This window comes from Artibeus jamaicensis, unplaced genomic scaffold (assembly GCF_021234435.1).
Source record: "Artibeus jamaicensis isolate MK-2021 breed Jamaican fruit bat unplaced genomic scaffold, CSHL_Jam_final contig_519, whole genome shotgun sequence".
Classification (NCBI taxonomy): domain Eukaryota; kingdom Metazoa; phylum Chordata; class Mammalia; order Chiroptera; family Phyllostomidae; genus Artibeus; species Artibeus jamaicensis.
The window spans coordinates 48612991-48634609 of NW_026521871.1; the positions used below are offsets into that span (position 1 = coordinate 48612991).

General features: G+C 48.1%; 1 protein-coding gene across 3 annotated transcripts in view; it reads right to left on the reverse strand.

Annotated features, from left to right (window-relative positions):
- The window catches only part of SCN10A (sodium voltage-gated channel alpha subunit 10), a 79695-nt gene that overhangs the window by 5629 nt on the left and 52447 nt on the right, over positions 1 to 21619 (reverse strand). For 2 of the 3 annotated variants that reach the window (XM_037148265.2, XM_037148263.2), the window contains 9 exons: positions 20146 to 20286; positions 18468 to 18591; positions 17331 to 17485; positions 13811 to 13984; positions 9739 to 9861; positions 7990 to 8274; positions 7203 to 7256; positions 6237 to 6374; positions 4127 to 4231 (listed from right to left, as the gene is read on the reverse strand). In XM_037148265.2, coding sequence (XP_037004160.2) covers positions 4127 to 4231; positions 6237 to 6374; positions 7203 to 7256; positions 7990 to 8274; positions 9739 to 9861; positions 13811 to 13984; positions 17331 to 17485; positions 18468 to 18591; positions 20146 to 20286 — 1299 coding nt within the window. The remainder of the gene's footprint in view (positions 1 to 4126; positions 4232 to 6236; positions 6375 to 7202; positions 7257 to 7989; positions 8275 to 9738; positions 9862 to 13810; positions 13985 to 17330; positions 17486 to 18467; positions 18592 to 20145; positions 20287 to 21619) is intronic. The other variant, XM_037148264.2, reaches the window with a different exon arrangement.

Below are 21619 nucleotides of genomic sequence, written 5' to 3' on the forward strand. Positions count from 1 at the left end.
CTGCTTATTTTCCCCTACTACATGTACTCCAGGGCTAGGAGGGAGACCTGAGATCCTTCTCATCCCCACTGTCACTTCCAGACATTTGCTCCTCCTGTGTCTTGTAAAGTCCTTCCTCCTTAAAGCTTGTATCATCTAGCTAGCTCACCTTCACCTTGTTGTAATTGCTGCTGTTTACCAACCTCCTGGTCCTTCTGCTTCACTACTGATAAGCAAAGCTCTTGGCCACACTTGACCACTCTTGGCTATTATGTCTTGGTTCCTTAGCTAAATATCCAATGACCTAGTTTTTCTAATTTAAAGAAAAATCTCCCTGAACCTCACTCTATTCTCTCTCCATTTCACAGCAAAATTTCTTGAAAGAGTTATGTGCAATTACTGTTTCTGTTTATTATTCACTTCTCAGTCCACTCCAACATAGTTTTTGTCCTCATCCTGCTGCTGAATGGTTCTTGCTAACCACCAATGACCTCCGTAATGCTAACTCTGAGGACACTTGTTTGGCATTGCTTACCAACCCTTTCTTGCTTTTCATCATGCCTTATTTTCCTGGTTCATTTCTGGACCTTCTGGCTGTTCTATCTGAGTCTTCTTTACCCAACCTTTAGGTGTGAGAGTTCCTCAAGTCTCAGTCCTAGGTACTCTTTGCTTTTCACCCCATTCTTTCTCCCCTGGCAATCTCTAAAACCTGTGAATTATTATGTGTGGGGTTTTGGCTGATTATTTTCCTGAGTCACTGGACCACATTCTCTGTGAGGGCAGGAACTTTGTCTTTCTCATTTACTGCTCTATCCCCAGTATCTATATATTACCTGGCACATGATAGATGTTCATACATAGATGAATGAATGGATGACAGAAAGGATATCTTTGTTACCCACACCTTCAATAAAATCACAAAGCCACTCCACTAGGGTTTGATTAAATTTGGTTCTGCACAACAGGCACTTGATATATGTGTACTATGTGCAGGCCTCTGCATGAGTGGCTGTGAGGGAGGAAGACAGGAAGCTGTTAGGAGTCTCACTAGGGAGCTCCCAGGAGCTGTAAAGCAAGCAGAGACAAGAAGGGTTATGACAGAGGCTGCTTCCTACTTTCTTCTTTGAGGTGGGGATGAGTTGCTACTCTATTGGGTTAGAGCAAAGAATCAGACCCAGGTAGGCCTGGGTCCAGCATACTGCTGGATCAGATCTTTTCTGGAGTTGGAGGGATATTATTGAGCCAACAACAGCTCCCATTTCATCATTGAAAATGTCAAAAAAAAATCAAACCGAGAGCCCATTCATGGCCACATAACTTCTAATTAAACAGAACAGGCGAGAACATTGCTAAGTTCCAGGCATCAAGTTTGCTCTGGATATTTGGGTGCTGGGGAATGCAGCAGCTTGCTGGCTGCTTTTGGCTTAGTCTGTAGGCAGGGATCACACCTTTGCAACCCTCACTGCTCTCAGAGATGATGAAGTGGGTGACTGATGGTGTGATATTATAGAGCCTATTATTTTCCTATAAAGCGGAGTATGTGAAACCTGCTTTTAGTGATTTTCCTAGCAAAGAATGTTATAGAATAAAATCTCTCAGCCTCATGGAAACCTTCATTTTGTTATGGTTGAACCATAAGGTTTAGAACCTGGGCTTCACTAGAGATGGTGAGTGGCATGCATGTGCATGTGTGGGAGGTCCATATGTCATCCAGGTTGGCTGTGCTACAATCTGGGACCCATGCAGCTGTGGGGTGGAACAGTGGTGCCAATGCTCTACTTATCTGACCAGCTGGACCTGTGGCAATTCCTATGGGGAGAAGGTGAGCATTCTAGTGCCAATCATCTGGTGCCAAGGAAGCTGGACCTGGGAAGGTGGGTCTTATATGGCAGAGGAAATTTCTCTTTTGCTTTGGGTTTCTTTCCTGGTTCTGGACTTTGGAGAGGACAGGTGACCAGGCTTGTGCCACTGGGTGGTGAACAACAAGATGTTACCTGCCAGATGGATGCCAGCCAGGAGCTGGGATGGGCCAAGGCCTCTGGGCCCTGGATGGAGGGCAGCCATATGCACTTGCTGTTGGGACCCTGCAAAATCCTGTTTGAATGTCCCAGCTTTGCCTCAGTTATGCTGAAGGGAACCAAGGAAAGAGTACTTGCCATTCTTGGGTGAGAATACTAAGGAGAGAGCCATGCTCCTACACTAAAGCTAGTATATTATTGATAGTTAATTAATGATCCTTTCCCCCCTCACCACCCCCTGCCCTATTCTAAGGAATGGTGAATCTCAGGAACACAGCTGGGCTGTGGTCTCACTTCCCTTATCCATGTGAAGAACCTCCGCCCACTACCAACCTTGGGTGATCTTGGTTGTGGCTTAATTAGGAAAAATCATAATTTTGTTGCAGGTCTTCCTGCCCAACCATCACCTTCTACCCCTATTGTAGTGCCTGAAGTTCCAGCATTAGGTTCCTACCTTTGAATTAAGATAGTGTTCTCTCCACGGTCCCTTATTGGAATGCAGCCCACCCCGTCCCAGGGAAATTGTCCTCCTTCAGAGGAGGAAGCTAGCATGGCCTGTGGGATTGGTTGACGAGAAGGGAGAAGCTGAGATGTTATAGAGAAACTGAGTGATTTGTAGGGGAGGGCTCTAGAAACCATCACGATTTTTCCAGAGGTGGCCCCTAGCGTAGAACTTCTTGGTGTCTGGTTCAAATATGGATCCAGCATCAGTTCAGCTCCCCCCCCCCCCCAAATAAGCCAGTTGCTTATTTCTCAGTCAGTCTGAGGATTTTCTTCCTGCAGCCCTACCTTGACTTTGATTGGCTGGGTTCAGCCTTTCACCTATATATTCTAATTTTGAATCTGTTCCTGTCCATTGAACTGGTTGACAGGGGTACTCAATGAACTCTAAGCATTTTCTCTCAGGCTCATACAAGCCCAGTTATAGTAATCGTATGGGGGATTTGGGAGGAAACTTCTGCCTCTACAATGGTCTGGACATCCCATTTTCCCCCATTGTAACACTTCTCATCGGAATGGAGAACACTAATAAATTTATGAACACTATTTCCAAGTAAAGTGTGTCAAAGGTCACAACACTCTTTTCCTCCATAAACGTTTTTAAAGATTCTGTGCTCATGAATATTTTAGTAACTTACACAAATCCCATGCCTTGATTTAGACATCCTAATGTATGTCTTTCTAACTCATTTATGGAAAGGCCTGTCTCTTTGTTCAAGGTCCTTAGGCTCTGCCCTTGTGTGGGGAAGGGCTACTGGGATTGTGCCATGGACACTGCCTGTAGTTTTCTTCATAAATGTTGCATCGTCACCACAGAAAGGTTTTATAAAGGAACAAGATGCTAGTTCTATTCACTGGAGTAGAAGGCTCAGAAAGTCTCTGAAGAGATTCAGCTGTACATTTCCAACACAGCAACATATCCATCCCAGACCTGTTCCTCGGTCTCCATCAGCGGCCAGCCAGGGGCCTGGCAAATCTTTTGACTGAGGCCTGAGAAGAACTTGGATGAGAGATTTCATGCATGCTTTGGATACTGCATTGAACAGGAGAGTAAAAGGGCCTGTCTCTTAGGGTCTTTGCAAATAAAGAAATCAAAGTGGAATACGGCCCTTCATTTTGGTCAGTCTTTAAACGCTAGAGTGGGATAATTTTTGGTTTCTGTTGTGCCACCTGATCATGATCTTCACCAGCCCAGGATCCAAGGCAGGTTGGGTTTGGGCCATTTACTCTCCGTCTAGCTGAAGTGTAGGGTAAGGCTAGAGATCCATTGTAATATAGATTATAATGCATAATCACGCAAATGGTTCATCTCTGGCCTCTAATCACCCTTACTATCTCTTAACCTAGTCTACTCTCAGTCCTGTGCTTGAACCCTAAAACTGTACTTCCCCAAGTAGTTATAATATCTGGAGTAACTGCAGAAGATGTGTTCACACCATAAGACCAGAGTTGCTTTTTTTAGACTTCTCATTCCGAGGATCTGGGGATGCTCATTACCTTCATCCCTAAACTCAACCTAAACCCCCTCCTCCACAGAGGGCACTGCCCAGGCCCCTATTCATGACAAACATAGGCCATCAGGTTGGATTCACAGACATGCTCTGCTAGAGGGAAGCTCTGGGGCTCACCAGGGGCCGGGGGATGGGCTTCTGGGGCTTCTTGGAGCCCAGTTTCTTCATGGCATTGTAGTACTTCTTCTGTTCCTCTGTCATGAAAATGTCCTGGCCCCCTAAGTATAGGAGAGGAGAACACACAACACTGTTATTAAACCAACAGGACCCCCAGGGATACCAAAGTTATGCTGGAGGGGAAAGACATCTCAATTTCCTCCCCTTTCTGCAGAAAGGCATGCCAAAGTTAAGCTGTGTGTCCCAGGTGCCACAACCAGGGACAGAGCCAATGGGACTGAGCCCCAGCTCTGACTCACTGCGTGGGTACCTGGAACAAAGCCTGTTTCTTGTCTCCAGGAACCCAGAGATTCTGCATGGATGAAGGTGGGCAGTGTTTGGGAACAGGACCCAAGAAGGTACAGGTTGATTCAAACTGGAGCCTTGAATCCAGCCTACTCGTGCCAGTCAGATCTACTGGTTGCCAGAATCATACTCCTGCCAGGGGTCAGGGCTTCCCTCAGGGACTTCAGGAACAAAGACTCTGGGACTCAACCCCCCCGCCCCCTTCCTGGAGAAGAAGAGTTGAGGCCAGTTACTGCCTTATCCAAGGGTCCTTGAAGAACCCTTGGTTGGTTCTCTGAAGGCCCTGCCAGCTACACTTCCCTGTTCAGTCACAGTGCTGGGAATCCCACCATTGAAGATTCCCGCCTCCCTTAGGATTGGCTGTTAGTTTTCTTTTGGGACCCTTTAAACCTCCTTCCTTTAACTCCTCACCTTTCACAACCTGACATCATTTTAAAGCCTCCCATTTCAAGAGCATGTTTGTATACATTAGTCCCTGCAAATGCTGGGGAAGGGGGCTGAGATCTGTGGGGTTTGGGAAGAGATTTTGGAAACTTTGCAGAGTTCCTGGGAGGATTGGTGTGTCCTGGGTAGGGCCACATTGAAACGCCTGGACAAAGAGTCATCAAATAGAGTTTCTTGCTCCAGCTTGATCACTGGCTGACTTCACTCTATTCTCTGACACAGCCATCTCTGTGCCTGGGCTGGGTTCTGAGGCTATAAGGAGAGAGCATTGTGCAGATGATTGCAAAGTTCCTAAGGCACTGAGGACACTGAGCAGCACTTCACAGCTGTCTTGGTGAGTTCTTCTAGGACTCCCACAGACCTGTCTTGCCCCTTCTCATCCTCAGAACCCCTGCCAAGGACTTCCTGCGGGTGGGATGCCTGCCCCACTAGATATACACTCTAAATTGTAACAACGACACTTTTCTTCTAGTGCCCATTGTGTGCTCAGCCCTAAACACAGTGCTTTTTGTACAGAATTTTATTTATCTCTCCCCAAAATCATGTGAATAGGTATCATTAACTCCATTGAAAGGATGAGGAAACCAAGGCTCAGAGGTTTAAAAAATTGCCAGCATCAGCCATCCAGCAAGTGGTTGAGCTGGGAATGCAGATCCAGGCTTGGAGGATGTCAAAACCAATGCTCTGCTCTCCAATCTGTGCCACGATTTCTCCATGTGACCCACCCCCACTTTTTCTCTGGACCTTGGTTTGCACAAATCTAAATGGTATGCTAACTACCTCAGGGGTCTGGAGGGTATTAAATGAAAAAATAGCATGAACACATTTTATACATTTAATAAAAACATGGGAGGTTGTCTGGGATTGGGCTCCCATTCACCAGAGTCAGCACCCATGGATGCAGGTTGGGATTCTGCCAACATGGGTGTTCTGGCCCTTCCTGAGGCCTCCTGACTCAGTGCTTTGGATGTCAGGACTCCGGATGGAGGCAGAGCCGGAGCCCTTTCTTTCCTTGTTGATTTCCCCAAGGGGCCACCTGGTACACACCCAACACAGCTGGTTCCAGCTAGGAGGACCATGGCACTCTGGGAGAGAAGATGGGGATCCCAGGCAAGGTTGGCCAGGCAATACTGATACAGAGAAATGCAACTCTTTTAGCAGCAGCCCAGACAGCAAACAGGCAAGGACTGAAACCAGAGGGCAAGGGTTGATGTTGGTGTTAAAGGTCAAAACTGGCTTTCTGGTCAGTCATGAAGGGCTGTGAATAGTGTTGGCTTTAGTCATGAGGCCAGGGGACACTACAGAAACAAACTCTACTTATCTTTTTTTTCTGTTGATTAAAGTTGTCAATTATGACTCCAACGAAGAGATTGAGTGTGAAGAAGCCGCCAAAAATGATGAAGACGACGAAGTACAAGTACATGTACTTGCTGCTCTCCCACTTGGGCTGCAAGGTCACCTGTGAGCAGATAAAGTCGGGCACAGGGAGGAGGGGGTATCTTAATTTTTGTTTACCCCAAAAGCCAACCTTGAGACAAAGACCTGTGTGCAGGTGGTTTTATTTGGGAAGAGATCCTTGGAAGTAGGAGGGAGGGAGAGAGGAGGAGGGTAAGGAGGAACAGGAGAAAAGCAACCACTGTAGGCAACTGGGGCTCTATCCTGAGGGGGCTAAGGAACTATGTAAAACACACCTCAGGACTTGACCTCCAAGGGCCAGGGAAACTGGAGCATTTATCCACAGACTGCCAGAACTTATCTGTGAGGCTCAGATAAGGGGACATGAAACCCCTTACCCTTGGGGGAGGGGCTGCTGAGCCAGCTCTGAAGCATGGAAGAAAGTCAAGTCTCAAAGGATAGTGAGTGAACTCAGAGGTGGACCAAGAAGATGGCAGGGCATGTGCAGTGTCAGCCACAGTGGTAATGATGAGGCATGGGTCTTGCCTCATCACTTTCTTCCACCTGGCTGCCATGATAGCACTTGAAATTCCATCTCATCCCTTTATTCTAGCCACCATGCCTGCCCAGGGACTGTCCTCAGCCACAGTTCTTTATCTATTACTTTCTTGGAGCAGAGGAAGGGCTTCAGAAGCCTAAGGAAAGTACATGAAGGAGAGCAGGCTAGGGTCAGCTTAAATAGCCAACAGTGAGCCAGCTGGCCACTGCTCCAGAGAGGGACCGTGCCAGGCTGCTGGGTAGTGCCAAGGCAACCTTCACTCCAATTCAATTGGACTGAAGTGGGCAGGACACCTGGAAGGGAAGCCAGTAGGCATGGTGGGCTGAGACTCACCCCTCGAGCATCAACGGCAGCATACATGATGTCCATCCAGCCTTTAAAGGTTGCCTAGAAACAAGGAGCAGAGGTCACTCAGTCTCTGTCCATCCATCTACACTGGGCTCTGTTTTGATTTACTTATTTGTTTTTCTCATTGGGCATTGGTTCCCTTGGAGCCAGTTCTGACATGTCTCTGTATCTCCCAGGGCAGAGCACAATGCTTGGCACACCATAGCTACTCAGGAATTGTGTGTCAAATGAACGCATGAACAAATAATGGAATGCAGGAACTTGTGGGGAACTGCATGACAAATGTAGAAGGAATTACATTAACACTTGAGTGGATGGAGCACTGAATGAACAAGTGGATTAAGGCAAGGGATGCTGAATGAATGGATGGATGGATGGATGGATGGATGGATGGATGGATGGATGGATGAATGAATGAATGAATGAATATATGAGTGCGGTTGACTGTCATCATCATCAGCATTATCTATCACTACAACCTGGAACATAATTTATTACCCTCTAGGAATGATTTGCAGAATATTGAACATGTGGCTCTACTATATCTATTTTGTACAAGTAGTGAATTCTATCTAATTACCTGATATGATCCCATGGCAGGCTCATTCTTTTATTCTAGTCTATTTCCCACATTGGTCAAATTGCACCACAGGGAGATCACACTCATTGGTAAGGCCCTCTGGCCTCATGCTTAGACTGAATGCTACCCTCTACATAGCATCTTCTGAAATACCCTAGTCCCTCCATGTTACAGGGCAGCTAAAGGACTCACCACCTGCAGAAGTGCGAGGTAACCCATTGCAACATTATCAAAGTTGACCTTCATGTTGACCCAATACAACTTGCCAGTGTAGTTTTGAAGTCTACAATCCGATTCGTTATTCACATAAGTAGAAGGCACAAGAGAAAAGTCTGCATTGGTGGTGTTGATGCACCTCCAAAACGTCCCTGAAAAGAAGTTCATGCCCATGATGCTGAAGATGAGCCAGAAGATGAGGCAGACGAGCAGCACGTTCATGATGGACGGGATGGCGCCCACCAGGGCATCCACCACCACCTGGGGGGAAATGCAAAAGGACCTGGAACCCCACCAATGCTCCACCCCTCTTGGCTGGATCCAACTGCTTTCTACGCTCACTCAAGCTGCTGCATGAGCCAGTGGCCTTTGGAAACCAGAGAAGTGGGTTAATGCAGACACAGAAGACTGAGAGACACTGAAAGGCTGCAGGTGGGTTTAAACGTTCTCTAAGCTTCTTTCAGGGCAACTTTCAGGATTTTCCCTTGAGACTGAGGAGGTAGGTGAGTTTACAAGTACACACACGCTCATTTAGGGGAATGGGGTATTCATTGTGCTAGCACATACAGACTTCTAGCATCTCTCTTTATTTTCCCTAAATACAGCACACGGACATGGTGTATAGTATGCTTTGGTTAGGAATCAGTGACAATCTGCCCTGGCTGGTGTAGCTCAGTGGATTGAGCATGGGCTCTGAACTAAAGGGTTGCCAATTCGATTCCCAATCCAGGCACATGCCTGGGTTGCGGGCCAGGTCCCTAGTAGGGGGCATGCAAGAGGCAACCACACATTGATGTTTCTCTCCTTCTTTCTCCTTCCCTTCCCCTCTGTCTAAAAATAAAATAAATAAAATCTTAAAAAAAGAATCAGTGACAATCTAAACTCATATTCACAAACTTGCCTATTTGTAAATTAGCAATCTGGAGATAAAATAGTAAAATAAATATCAAACTATTTCAGTCATAAGCATCTAGTATTTGTAAAGGTACAAGTTCATTTAAAAAGTCCACTTTTGTTTTTGAAGATCTGATGTCTTCTTTGAGTCAGCGTTGGGAGAAGAAGGCAAAACCCTACTTTCTGTACCAGGAGACTTTTGTAATTATGAGGAAGGGATGGGATTTTCAGTCCCTTGTCCCCCCACCCCATGGCAAGGGCCCGGATTGTAAGCACTTCTCCCTGAGGAAGATAGTGAGGGCAAAGTGACAGCTGATAGAGATATGTAAGGAAAGGGGTGGATGAAAGGAAAAAATCCATAAGACCCATGACTGTGGTAGGCTGGAGAGATGTGTTCTGGTAGGTGGTGGCTGAGGTGCTGAGCTGATGATGTCACTACATTCCAATGGAGTGTTATGGAAAAGGCTCATTCGTCATGGAAGAGGAAGAGCTTGGATGTTCCAAAGATTTTGGCCACCAGGTCATCCTGGCAGAGTGGGGGTAAGGGACAACTGTGAAGCCATGAAGCAGATCACTAAGAGTAGAAGAGAGGTCTGAATCCTTGCAGATGTGATGTGGGAGGTGAGAAGGAAAGAGAGGCTCACAAAGGGACCTGAAGGGGAACCAGGAGGGTAGGGACACTGCAGTACTCCCAGTGTCCAAGCAAAAGGGAGCACCTGGGGCTAACCCATAGGGGCAGGGCCTGAAGCTCAGGGTCAGGAGTATGGAGGGCATAAAGTGAGGAGGGCTACCAAATGTTACAGACCAGAGCAATTTGGAGACAGATCTTACCCGCATGCCTTCAAATCGAGATAGAGCCCGCAGCGGCCGCAGGGCACGGAGGGTCCGAAGGGCTTTGATGGATGCCATATCAGAATACTCCAGGATCTTTGCTATGAGACTTGTCAGAGAGATCTGAGGGCAAGCAGAGAGCAAAAGCATCACTCCAGGACTCCAAAAGGGTGGTCCTGGTGGAAGGATGAAGGAAATCCCTCCCACCCCTACTCTGTCCAATCCATTGTCCTGACTCCCATGTTATTCTGGATCCTAGTGAGAGTTCTAGCAAGGGTCCTTTTTTTAAAAAAAAAATTAAAGACTTCATTCACTGTGTACCTGAAACTCCGGAAAAGAAAAGCCCAGTCTCCCACATCACAAGCCCATGGTATATAGGTGGCCAAGCTCCCGGAGTATCAAATCCACCTTCCCATCCCCTTCTAGGGGCACCAGTTGGGCCCAGACATCCTCGAAACTTTGACTTTCAGTGATTTGGAGTGGTGATGTCTCTTCATAAGGATTATGTCCAAGTTTATTTTGGGAATATAAGGTTAGTTCCAATTATATTTGGAAACTAACTAATTATATTTGCTCAGAAAAGCAAGGTGGAAAGTATCCTGGTCTGAGTGGGATCTAGTTCTCCCTTGACCCCTGATTTTATTTTTTGACCATGAGTCAGTGCCTTGTTAGTCCAGGTTGAACTTTCACCTTTGTAAAATGAGACAGTCAGACTAAGAGAACTCTAGGGCCCTACGAGTCTGTTCTTCAGTCAGAGGAACGGCATGTGTCCATGAGACCCAGCTTTGAGGGACAGCTGAAACATAATGGCTGAGTTCTGAGTCTCTGTTAGTCTGTTAGTTTTTCAAAGGACTGCAAAGGACACCAACTGACATGGAAAAGTGACACCTTCCAGGAACTCTGACTGTGCCGAGGACATACCATATGCATAGGCTTGAGCATACTGGAGACTGTGAACCAATGCTAGGAGACCCCAGCTCTACCATGACTGGTGGGCTGAACTCAGGTTTAGCTAATCTGGCAAGCAAGGTGGGGATGTACATTGGAACTTCAGAAGGGGAAGGGTTTATACTTGAGTTCTAGCACCTCAAAAGATGCCTGGGCTCGGGCGGCATATTCCACCAGGATAAAGAACTGGCATGAAAAGGAGCTCCTTCCTCCACCCATGTGAGGCTCCAGACACCAGCAGGTGGCACCCAACTGCATGGTTGACAGAGGGCAGGGAGGTTTGAGGCCAGCTCCATACTGGGCCCATTTAGTATTTTGCTCAGCACCCTGGGAAGGGTGACTCGTGCACCATCTGCAGCTGGGGCAACCAGAGGCTGAGGCCTCTCCATCAGGGCCCATCCACCCAAGCCCAGCTCCACTCCCACCACTCAGGCAACTTAGCTTCCCTGGTCTCTGGGCTCCAGTATTGTACCATCTCATCCTTTCTCTACTGCAAATCTGATTATGATCCTGTCTTTCTTTGACTCCGATTCTGCACTGGTGCTTAGGATAAGCTCCATACCCCTTAGCCAGTATGACAGCCACAGCCCACTTTTCCAATCATATTTCACCCATACCCATATTTTCTACCCAAATAAAATTCTTCCCTAAATGCACCTATGTCTGTGCCTTTGCTCAGGTCATTTTTAAAAGATCACCTCCCCAACAGTCCTCTTCGAACCTCAGTGTTCCTGTTCATTTAAGCCCTCTACTTAATGCCACCTCTTAAATGAAGATTCCTTAACCACACACTGCCTTGGGTGGAAGCAGGGTCATGTTTCTGTGTCCATAAAATACTAATTATTTCCACCAGTGCTCATGATGTACCCCTTTAAACTATGTTTGTTTCTCTCTGTGTGTCTTATCTGCTGGAATATTAAAGCATAATCTCCTAGAGACAGGGTTTTTTTTAATTTACTGGCTTTTATCTATCCAATAGTAATTCACAAGTCAATCCTATATTCAATAGTTATAAATAAATAAACACTTGATGAATTGAAGAAAAGACAGAAGCATGTTGGAGTGAATGGCAGGAAGGAAGAAGAACAGCTGGATGGAAAGTTGAGGATTTTGTATAGAAAAATGGATAAAAGGACACAAAGATGAATAGTATAGATATGAAAGGAAGGATGGAAGAAAGAAAGCAAAGAAGAAGAAAAATAATATGGAGTAGTAGATAGGATGGATGGAGGGAGGAAGGATGATGACTGGGTAAAATAACTCATGGATGAATGGAAAGGTGGAGAGTTGGACAGAATAGCTAAATAAGAGAGATTAGCAAATGGGTGGAGGGTTGACTGGATGCATTAATGGATGGATGGATAGATAAATGGATGGATGGATGAATGAGAGATAAATGGACAGATGGGTGGAAAAAAGGACCAAAGGATTGGCTAAGTGAAGAATAGAAGGATAGGAGAATGGATGGATAGAAGGATGTGGGGATAGGAGGGTCATGAATGAGTAAAATGAAGGTTAGATAATTGAATAATTGACAGAAGGATGGATCAAAGGATGGGAAGACAGAAGGACTGAGGACCAGTGGATAGATGGATGGAAGGAAGGTTAAGAGGAATGGATGGGCAGAGTGGAAGAACAAATTTTGAGAATGGATGGATGGGAAGAGAGAACTGGTAGAGAGAATAAATGGAAAAAGTTAGGAGGAGTGGATGTTTTGAAAGAAGAACAGAAAGGATGTGTGGTTGGACAGATGGAAGGAAGGATGTACAGAAGAAAGGGTGGATGGTCAGATGATCACATTTAAAGCAATCAAGACTGAAGCTAGTGAGACCTTCTTAGGTTGGAGTAACTGTGCCCCCAAAAGGGCTGGGTAGCCAAAGTAAAACATTTTCCATTCATCTATGAATAATTATTTCATATGCACAAAATCAGCACCTGTGACTCACATTTCAGGCCTTACAGCTAATCGCTGTGGTCGAGTGGCCTGACTCTGCTAGCGCATTGGTATCAGGAAAGAAGAGAACTGAGTGCCCAGACCTGCTATGGAGGACCTGCCAACACGGGAGGTGGACAGAATGTTCTGTACTGGACCCTATCCAGCTTCAGGAGGCAAGCACCAAATACAGACACATTTCCTGACACCTCTGATGAGAGAACTTGGTGCTGGTGGCTGTTGAAGCGGGGGAGGCAGAGACAAACACAACACGTGTCTCCCCCTGCCTGCAGGGCACCAGTGAGCAAATAACACAGGCAGCCATCTTGCAGAGCCAAGAGGGCAAAGGCCTGGACAGACATAGAAAATGGTAGTGGTTACGATAAGGGAGAGATCACTCCTAGCTTTGGGTGGGTAGGAAGGCTCTTAGGAGATTTTATGGAGGATGATTTTCTCACCACTTTGAGAAGACACAAGTCTAATGTGCAGGAGGCACTCGGCAAATTCCCTTATGTGGGGGTTAGTGGCCACAGGTGAGTGTGAATCTGACATATGAGCTTCAGCTCATCTAAAGGGACCCTCTTTTCCATTTAGTGCCACTAAGGAGAAGCCAGTGGTGTTAGTTAGCTCAGTGGTTCTCAATACCGGTTGCACATTGGACATATCCAAAAGCGCCCCAACCCCATCTGTACCCCAGAACCAGGGAGATTAGAATTTTGGGAATAGTAGTGTTTGTTCATTGTATTTTTAAGAGATGCCCAGGTGATTTCAGTGTGTAGCCAGGGCTGAAGACCAGGCCAGCAGGTGGACAGATTCTTTGGGCTGTGCTGTGCTGTCCTCAGCTCCCTAAGTCCAGAGCCCTGTCTGTGCATGCAGGGTCACAAGACCTTTGAGAGCCTCATGTGCCACCTTTCTTTAAGTGTAAAACACAGAGGATAGTAAGTGGTCTGTCTGGATGGAGGCCTAGTAACAGAGGACTCACCTGAGGGTCACTGTGGTGCCCAAATCATGTACTGCCTGGATCTTACCATCCACAGGGGTGCAGGGCTGTTTTCAGACCCCTTGCTATGTGCTCAAGATTTTTCTTAGGCATAGCCAATGAGGGCTAGGCCCCCGAGCTTTCTTGGGCAACAATAGCCATTTTTCAGAGGTAAGGCCCCCAGACCCCACGTGTGCCCGCTAAATACTCACATTCACAATGAGGAAGTCGAGCCAGCACCAGGCGTTGGTGAAATAGTTTTTGAAGCCATAGGCCACCCACTTGAGCAGCATCTCAAACACAAAGATAAAGGTAAACACCCTGTCGGTATATTCCAGCAAGGCCTTCACCGTGGGCTTCTTGTCAAGGTAATAGTCTTCAAAGATCTGGAAGGAAGGGAACAGAATGGCAGGCTGCCTGGAATCACAGCACTGGGGCCTAGTGGTGGGGAAGGAGCCTGTCAGGCCTGCCCTCAGGCCCTGGGACGGTCCTGGTGACCAGCTTGCCGGTGTTTTAAGTTCTCTGCTCCGGGGTGGTGGGATAGTGGAGGAGACACTATGAGACACAAACCAGGCCTTCCTGAGCCAGCATCGACCTGTGGGCCTGCTCGTACTTTGCAGGGGAGCTGAAGGCAAGTGAGAAAGGAAGACTTCTCGATCTGGATTTTGGAAGTGAACCAAAGGGATGCTTACTGTGACTTAAAAATAGAAGCTTCAAAGGGTGCTCATGGCAATTCACTGAAATGACAGTAAGAATGGCCAATGAACCTCTGGAAAAGAATGTTGTACCTCACTGGTAATCAAGGAAATATAAACAAAAATAAGATGCCATTTTTTTTTATCAGACTGGGGGAGATAAAAAAGAACAGGGAGCCCCAGGGTTGGCCATGTGTGGCTATGGGGAAGAGGCTAGCTGTTCTCCAGCAAGGCCAGTGGGAGATGAAAGTCAGTTCAGTCTTTTGGAAAGCCATCTTGGCAACATGTCTCAAAGGTTGTAAAAATCTAGCAATTCTGACTTAAAGAATTTAATCTAAGGACACTCTATGTCCTGGTGCCCCATCCAGATCCTGTTCAAGGGTCTAGTAGGCCCATCCCTCACCTGCTGTGAATGTTGGCTGCTAATAGCTCCTGGATGTCCCCCTTTCCTGGAGATGTCCCTGGGCTGAAGGAAATAGCCCCCACCTTAGGAGGTTATGTGCCCACTGGGTGGGAGGAGGGGGCAGGTGGTGGACAACGAAAAGCCAGTGACTGACTGTGAATTAAAAAGGCCTCAAGTGTGCCCCCTCGGTGGAGCCTTTTATGCTTGGGAACTCCTATGGGATCAGGATGAGGCTGGGCTTCATGGGAACCCTCATCTTTTCCTAGCTTGTTTCCCTGTTCTCTCCTGCTTCTCTGTCAGCTCCCCCTCAGCAGGGCCCCCAACGAACTGCACCAGAGTCCCTGCTTCTGGTTCTGCTTCTAACCAGACGTAAGACAGGAAAAGTCTCCAAATGGATAATTCCATACACTCTTCAGTGCTCAGTAGAAGTGATCATAGTGCCCTGGCTGGTGTGGCTCAGTGTATTGAGTGCCAGCTCACAAATCAAAGGGTTGCCAGTTTGATTCCCAGTCAGGGCACATTCCTGGGTTGCAGGCCAGGTCCCCAGCAGGGGGCGCATGAGAGGCAACCACACAATGATGTTTCTCTCCCTTTCTGTCTCCCTCCCTTCCCCTCTCTAAAAATAAATAAATAAATAAAATCTTAAAAAAAAAAAAAAAAAGAAGTGATCATAGAGATGACTTAGGTCGATGATGACACTTTCCTGGCACGGACAACCTGGTCACCAGTCTGGGAGATAGGAGGGGCATAGTGGCTGAGAAATGACAGAATGCATAAGTGTGGTTTCAGTTTTGAAATGTGTATGTATTACACACCTAAGAAAGATGGGAAGGAAGGGCACCAAATATTTTCAAAGTGAGATTCTCCTTGAGTGATAGGAAAATGGGTGATATTTTTTCTTTGCATTTTTCCATAACTTCCAAGTAGGTTGTGTGTGTGTGTGTGTGTGTGTGTGTGTGTGTGTGTGTTTGCACTTTACTTTGTCAGATGAAAACTCATGTTATTATTTCAAAAGTACTCAAAGTAAAAGCATAAGGAAGACTAAATTTGGTGCCATCCTGTTCCGTCCCTTGGGGAAGGAGCCAGGAGGTGAGTGGACAGCTGCTGGGATGGGATCTGAGTTCCAGGCTAGGTGGGAGCAGCTGGGGTAGCTGGGGGGTGTGGGGAAGAGAACAGAGAGGGGAAAGGAGAGAGGGAGAGGAGAGGGAGACCAGGAGAGAAGGTGCATAGGAAAGACACAAGCCGAAGAGGTGGTGATAAAAGCACCTAGGCAACAGCAAATGTGCTTATTATTTTCATCAGGGAGGACAGAACGGAGGGTCGGGTCCTTGTGGAAAAAGCACTTCGCAGTGTCCCCTTTGCCCTGCAATGCAGCCTCTGTACCCAGCCCTGAGCTAAGACGGCTATTCCAGGGGGACAGTCACCGCCCGGGCTGGGACAATGGGCACCTTCAGACCCTCCTACGCCTTCTTCCAAGATGGTGGACCAGCCCTACTCCAGGTAGCCCTCTTCTCTGCTCCCAGGTCTCGTTTTCCTCCTACCTCTCAGATCACGCCTTCTCATCTGCCGTTGCTCCTCCCTGAAGGCTGAGGCCAGGCACTCAGCAATTGGGGCACCCTTCCTGGGAAATCTGGCATTTAGTGGGTGCCTAGACAGCAGACTGTTTTCCGGGGGCGAACGGCACATGAGAAGCAAGACAAGTGAAAACACTTGGAGTTATAAGCCGGGAGAGTGGGGTTCTAGTTCCCCCTTTAACTAACTAGCTGGGCCCCTGAGCAGGGCCCTTCACATCTTTGGGCTGTGATTTCCTCATCCATAAAATATGGACAACTGGGGATGATGAGTCCCTTTTCTGTGTTAAGGTCCATCTTGGTCCTTTGGGAAGATTAGTTGAGATTGTATGGTGACATTAAGTCGTGGTAGAGAGAGAAGCATTCTTTCCTGTCCTGCAAAGCTGGGGACTTAGCAAGGGGCTTGGGAAGCATCTCCTAACTCAGCATCTCTTTCCCTGCAAGGCTTAGTTATTCAAAGTATGGACCAGCACAGCCTCAGCCTCACCTGGGAGCCTGCTGGAAATGTAGGTTCTCAGGCCCTGGCCCAGATCTACTGAATCAAGATCTGTACTTTAACAAGCTCCCTGGGCGATCACATTTTGAGAAGAGCTTTGAACATATGAGAGTAATATTTACAAGTGGCTTGATGAGACAAGGAAGGATGATCCTCTTTGTACTAGTCCTTCAGAAAAGGCCAGTGTGTTTGGGCATCAGAAGGTGGCAAGTCAGGGGCTTTGGGATCAAGTGAGGGCAAAGTTAAGTTTTGCTCCTGACAAGCTGGGTAACCTTGGACAAGTCCCTTAAGCCCTTGGAGTGTCAGTGTCCCTGACTATAAAGTGGGAAGCATACACTCACTGTTTGGAATACTTGCAGCCAGGTGTGGCAGGTCACACCACGGACACCTCAAGCACCTACCATGCCCGGCTGCTGAGAGGAGCCCATGTGCTGGGCTGCAGATCCCCTTCCAGCCGCAGGATGGAGACCTGCACCCCAGGAGTCAATGAACCCCACCAGCTCCAGGGCTCTTGGGTCATGGAGACCCATCTGGAGGCACTGGGGCAGGAACACTGCCTCCCCTTACCAGAGACCCGCTGCTGAGCAGGATCATGAAGATGATGAAGCTCTCAAACCAGCTGTGCTCCACGATGCGGTAGCAGGTCTTGCGCACCTGCCAGCCCACATCCCACGGGAACTTGGTGGTATTCACTTTGCACCAGGGACAGCGACGAATGCAGCCTGTGGGGAGAGGTGACTGACGGTGAGTGATGTCCCGCTGGGAAAGGAGGAGTATTTTTATTCCAGCCCTGCAGGGAGACCAGTCTGCTGGGAAACCCACTCACCACCCGCTTTGGAAAAGAATTCTTTCCCTGGATATGAGAGAAGCAGGGTCCCTTACGGGCATCTATCTCTCAGTCCTGCCCTCGGCTGTTGCTTTCTACCATCGGTCTTGCCCACTCTCGTCTCCTCCCCGACCTTCTTCCTTCTCATAGATGATGCTGTGGTCCTTGTGCTTATAGCTGCCTGTCCCCCAAAGCCTAACAAGCCATGTGGCCTGGGCCCGGTGGGGTCCGTGGGGCTATGCCCTGAGCCTGTGCTGACCTGAGGGACTGCCACCTGGTTGGGATGGGATGTGGGTGAAGCCCAGCCCAGGGTCACATGGAGCTGGAAACTGAAAGAGTTTTCTTTCTTTTTAAAAAAAATTGTAATGTTTTTATTATTGAAGCCATAATTTTATAATATATGTATTCATTTATGGCACAAATATCTATTGAGAACATGATGGGCTTCCTAGTTCTAGACATTGAGGAAAAAGGAGTGTAAGATGCTGTGTCTGCCGTCAAATGGTACACGAAGGATTGGCCCTCCTCTGGGTTCTTCATGTCCTAAATCAAGAGCATTTATGGTAATGACTCCTTCTCCCTTCTCATCCTCAAGAGAGCTGATTTATAACTGAGTGCGGTGATTTCCAGGGTGATGAGGTGGGCACCGCACCCCTCGACCCTTCTTATGTGGCACGAGATGCAGACCCCGCCCCCGGGCTGCTGCGAGTTGTGACATGCGTGCCCATCCTTCAAGCCTGGGAGTAAGGCAGGAAGGGATCCTGCCTCCTGTGGACCCCAGGCCAGGGCCCTGGACACAGAGGTGCCTGCATGACTGTTGAGATGGATTCTGGCCCTAATTAACGTCAGTCTGAGGAGACCTTTGTCCCCCACTTTACCTTCAGTGAAGCAGTCATCTGGCTCTTCAAGGTCATCTGCCAGCTCAGGGATCTTCTTCAGGATCTCCTCCGGGTCCAGGAAGTCCACGGTGCTGCCTTCTGAGGGGCTTCTGTCACCCGCTCCCTGTAGGACACAAGTCTAGGGCCATGAACTCGGCTCTCTGAGAGGCCCGGGGAATTTGCCCTGTGGGACCCCCTGGCCAAGAGCTCCAAGATGCAGGGGATGCCCCTCAGGGCTGGACCCACCATGGTGTCCCTTGTGTGTTTGGTACCTCGCCAGCTCAGGCCCCAACAGTGATGCCTTCTGTTATCGATGCAAAACTTTAAACCTCCAGGCCCCTGATGGAGTGTTGGCAATGGCCCGAGACACTGTAATTACACCCATAAAGAGTCTGACCGTTCACTGGGCTTGAATATTTAACCACGGAGCAATGCCGCAGGGGCGCAGTGGCCCTCCGGCAGCTCCAGCCCCGTAATGTCTCTCGATGAATTCAATTAGGAGCTGAAGCTGCTCTCCTGTTAGTAAACTCGATAGTTCAGCTAATGGACCCAAATGGTGGGGTGTGTCCCCATCTGTCACTGTCAGGCCCCTCCCTGCCTGACCAGAGTTGAGGACAAAACAAAAACAATACAAAACCAATGCCTGCCAGTTGTATCCTGAAAACAGCAAGTAGAGAAAACCAGCAAGGGGACCACTTAGCAGGTTTAGTAGGAAATAGGATTTCCGTGTGTAGAAGGTGGCAACCCTTGCCTGGCTGGAACTGAGTGGCTTGTGTTCCTCCAGGGACCCCAGATCCCACGTCAGCCCACCCTCTTATCTTCCCCTGGCGTGGTCAGCCTCGCCCAGGGGCACACCGCCAGTGGCTGACATTCCTCCAGCTGAAGGACTTGATAACTTCGGGGATGAACAATGTCTTCCTTATCTTTGCCTAGCCCAGTGCCTGTCACAGTGTCAGCACTCAGTGGCTAGGTGTCAAGTGAAATTCCTGATTTTTAGTACAGTGGCATTCAAGACGCCAAATCTTTACAGATACCTCTTTCCCTGGAGCTTGTTTTCTTTAAAGAGTTGTGCTGAAACCACCAAGTTTATTTTCACCTCTCACAAGACATTCCTAAACCCTGATTCCTCTTCCTGCTCAGTCTGGGCGAGGCTGTCGGGAGACTGCCCAGCACAGTGGGCCTCTCCCGAGCACCGGAATGTGTGTGTGGCCAGAGGAACTGTTGGGGACAAAAGAAAGTGGAGGTGGGGACTCAGCGGGAAGACGGCTTCACCCACAAGCCACTCTGACTTTTATCTGCTGGCTTTACCTAACTTCCTCTGTGCATTTGTCTTTTGTCTCCTTGTCTCTCGGCTGTCATTTTCTGGGCACTTATTCCATTTCAGGGAAGAGCTAAACACTTGACAAGGAGCATCTCATTTAAACATCAAAGGAATCCTGCCATGGTTACCGTTTGGTTTTGCGGATGAAGACACAGAGGCTCAGAGAGGTTGAGGAACTGGTCCTCCACCTCCTCCCTTCACCTCCCCTCCCGTGTGGAGCCTCACTCTTTCCATGAAATTATGTTGAGTAGCCCAGGGTCTAGGAGGGACTTGAACAGTTCCCAGGATGTGACATGAGGTTAGGAGGTTGAGTGCAGGCTGCAACACCTTACCTCTCCAGGAAGCTCACATACCTACCTCTGCAGGGGCCTGAGCAGCTGCCTCGTCTTTCCACTTCTCACCCAGGTATGGAGCCAGGTCCTCAGAGGATGATCCAGAGCCTGGGCACCTGGGTGCCAGGTGGTCCTCAGACCCCCCAAGTTGTTGCAGCTGCTCCTGCTAGTGAGAGAGGATCCCAACTGAAACTGGTCCATCCACCCACCCAGCATGGAGACCCTACCGCCGATAGATCTGTTTAAGTTTTGACTTGATTACTTATAAGCTGTGTGACCTTAGACAAGTTATTTAACTTCTCTGATCTTTACTTTTCCCAACTGCAAAATTGAGAAGGCGAGGTCTACTTTATTTGGTTATTTTATTTTAAAAATATTTTATTTATTTATTTTTAGACAGAGGGGAAGGGAGGGAGAAAGAGAGGGAGAGGAACATCAATATGGGGTTGCCACTCACATCCCCCCTACTGGGGACCTGGCCTGCAACCCTGACTGGGAATTGAACTGGTGACCCTTTGGTTCACAGGCCTGTGCTCAGTCCACTGAGCCGCACCAGCCAGAGCTATTTAGTTATTTTGATGACTAAATATGTTCCTGCTTATAAAATACTTCGAAGAAAGTACCTGGCTCCATAGATATTAGCCATGACCATTATTAATTGTCCAAAAGTCAGATCGGTAGTAAACTTGGCCATCTGGAGTCCCCCAAGGACCCCAAAGTAATGAAAAATGCTCTGAGTGGAGACAGCCATGGCACAGTTCATGTCCTTTACTCTGGGGATAGTGACGCCCTGCCCTTGGCTGTTACCCAGACAAAAGCATGTAAAATATAGCAGCTGATAGCAGCTGCTGGAACACAACAGAAGTGACAGCTGCAGGGGAAGAAGGCTATAGAAGAGCCACAGACTCAAAGCACAGCTGTCCAAGGCCATTTAGTGGGGTGGCCAGCAGTCCTGCCTGTCCCTGGGCCCCACAGGGATCCCTGCCTTTCCATATTGTGCAGAAGAGCATGCCACCAGTCATTGGGAAGAGGTTAATGAGGGTTGCTACATCTGCTTAAAGTAGTAGGGAACTGTGCAAAGTATTTAAAAAAAAAAAAAACAATCCCAAAAGGCTAAAATGTGCTTTAAATGCTTTGGTGCCAAAAGGAACACGTGTCATTTCCCTGTAACATCCCTTGTCACAAAGAGCTGGGTAAATGAGTCACTTAACGATCAGGGCTCCTCAGGCTTCCGGCAAAGATGGAGGAGACTTGCTCTTGGGCAGCATCCTCTTCTTGGAGGAGTCTCATTAGCAGCTAACGCACAGAGCCTGGGTTTGGCAGAGTGAATGGGGCAGCTGGGTGAAAGGCGACCCCAAGCATGGCCTGGGGCTCAGGGCTGCCCCTGCTCCCTGCTCGGCTGGGGAATCCTGACCTTTCTTCCAGGTGCTCAAATGCCACTCCCTCCAGAGTTTGGCGTGTCTTGAGCTTTCTTATGTCAAGGGCTCTTTTGCCTGGCT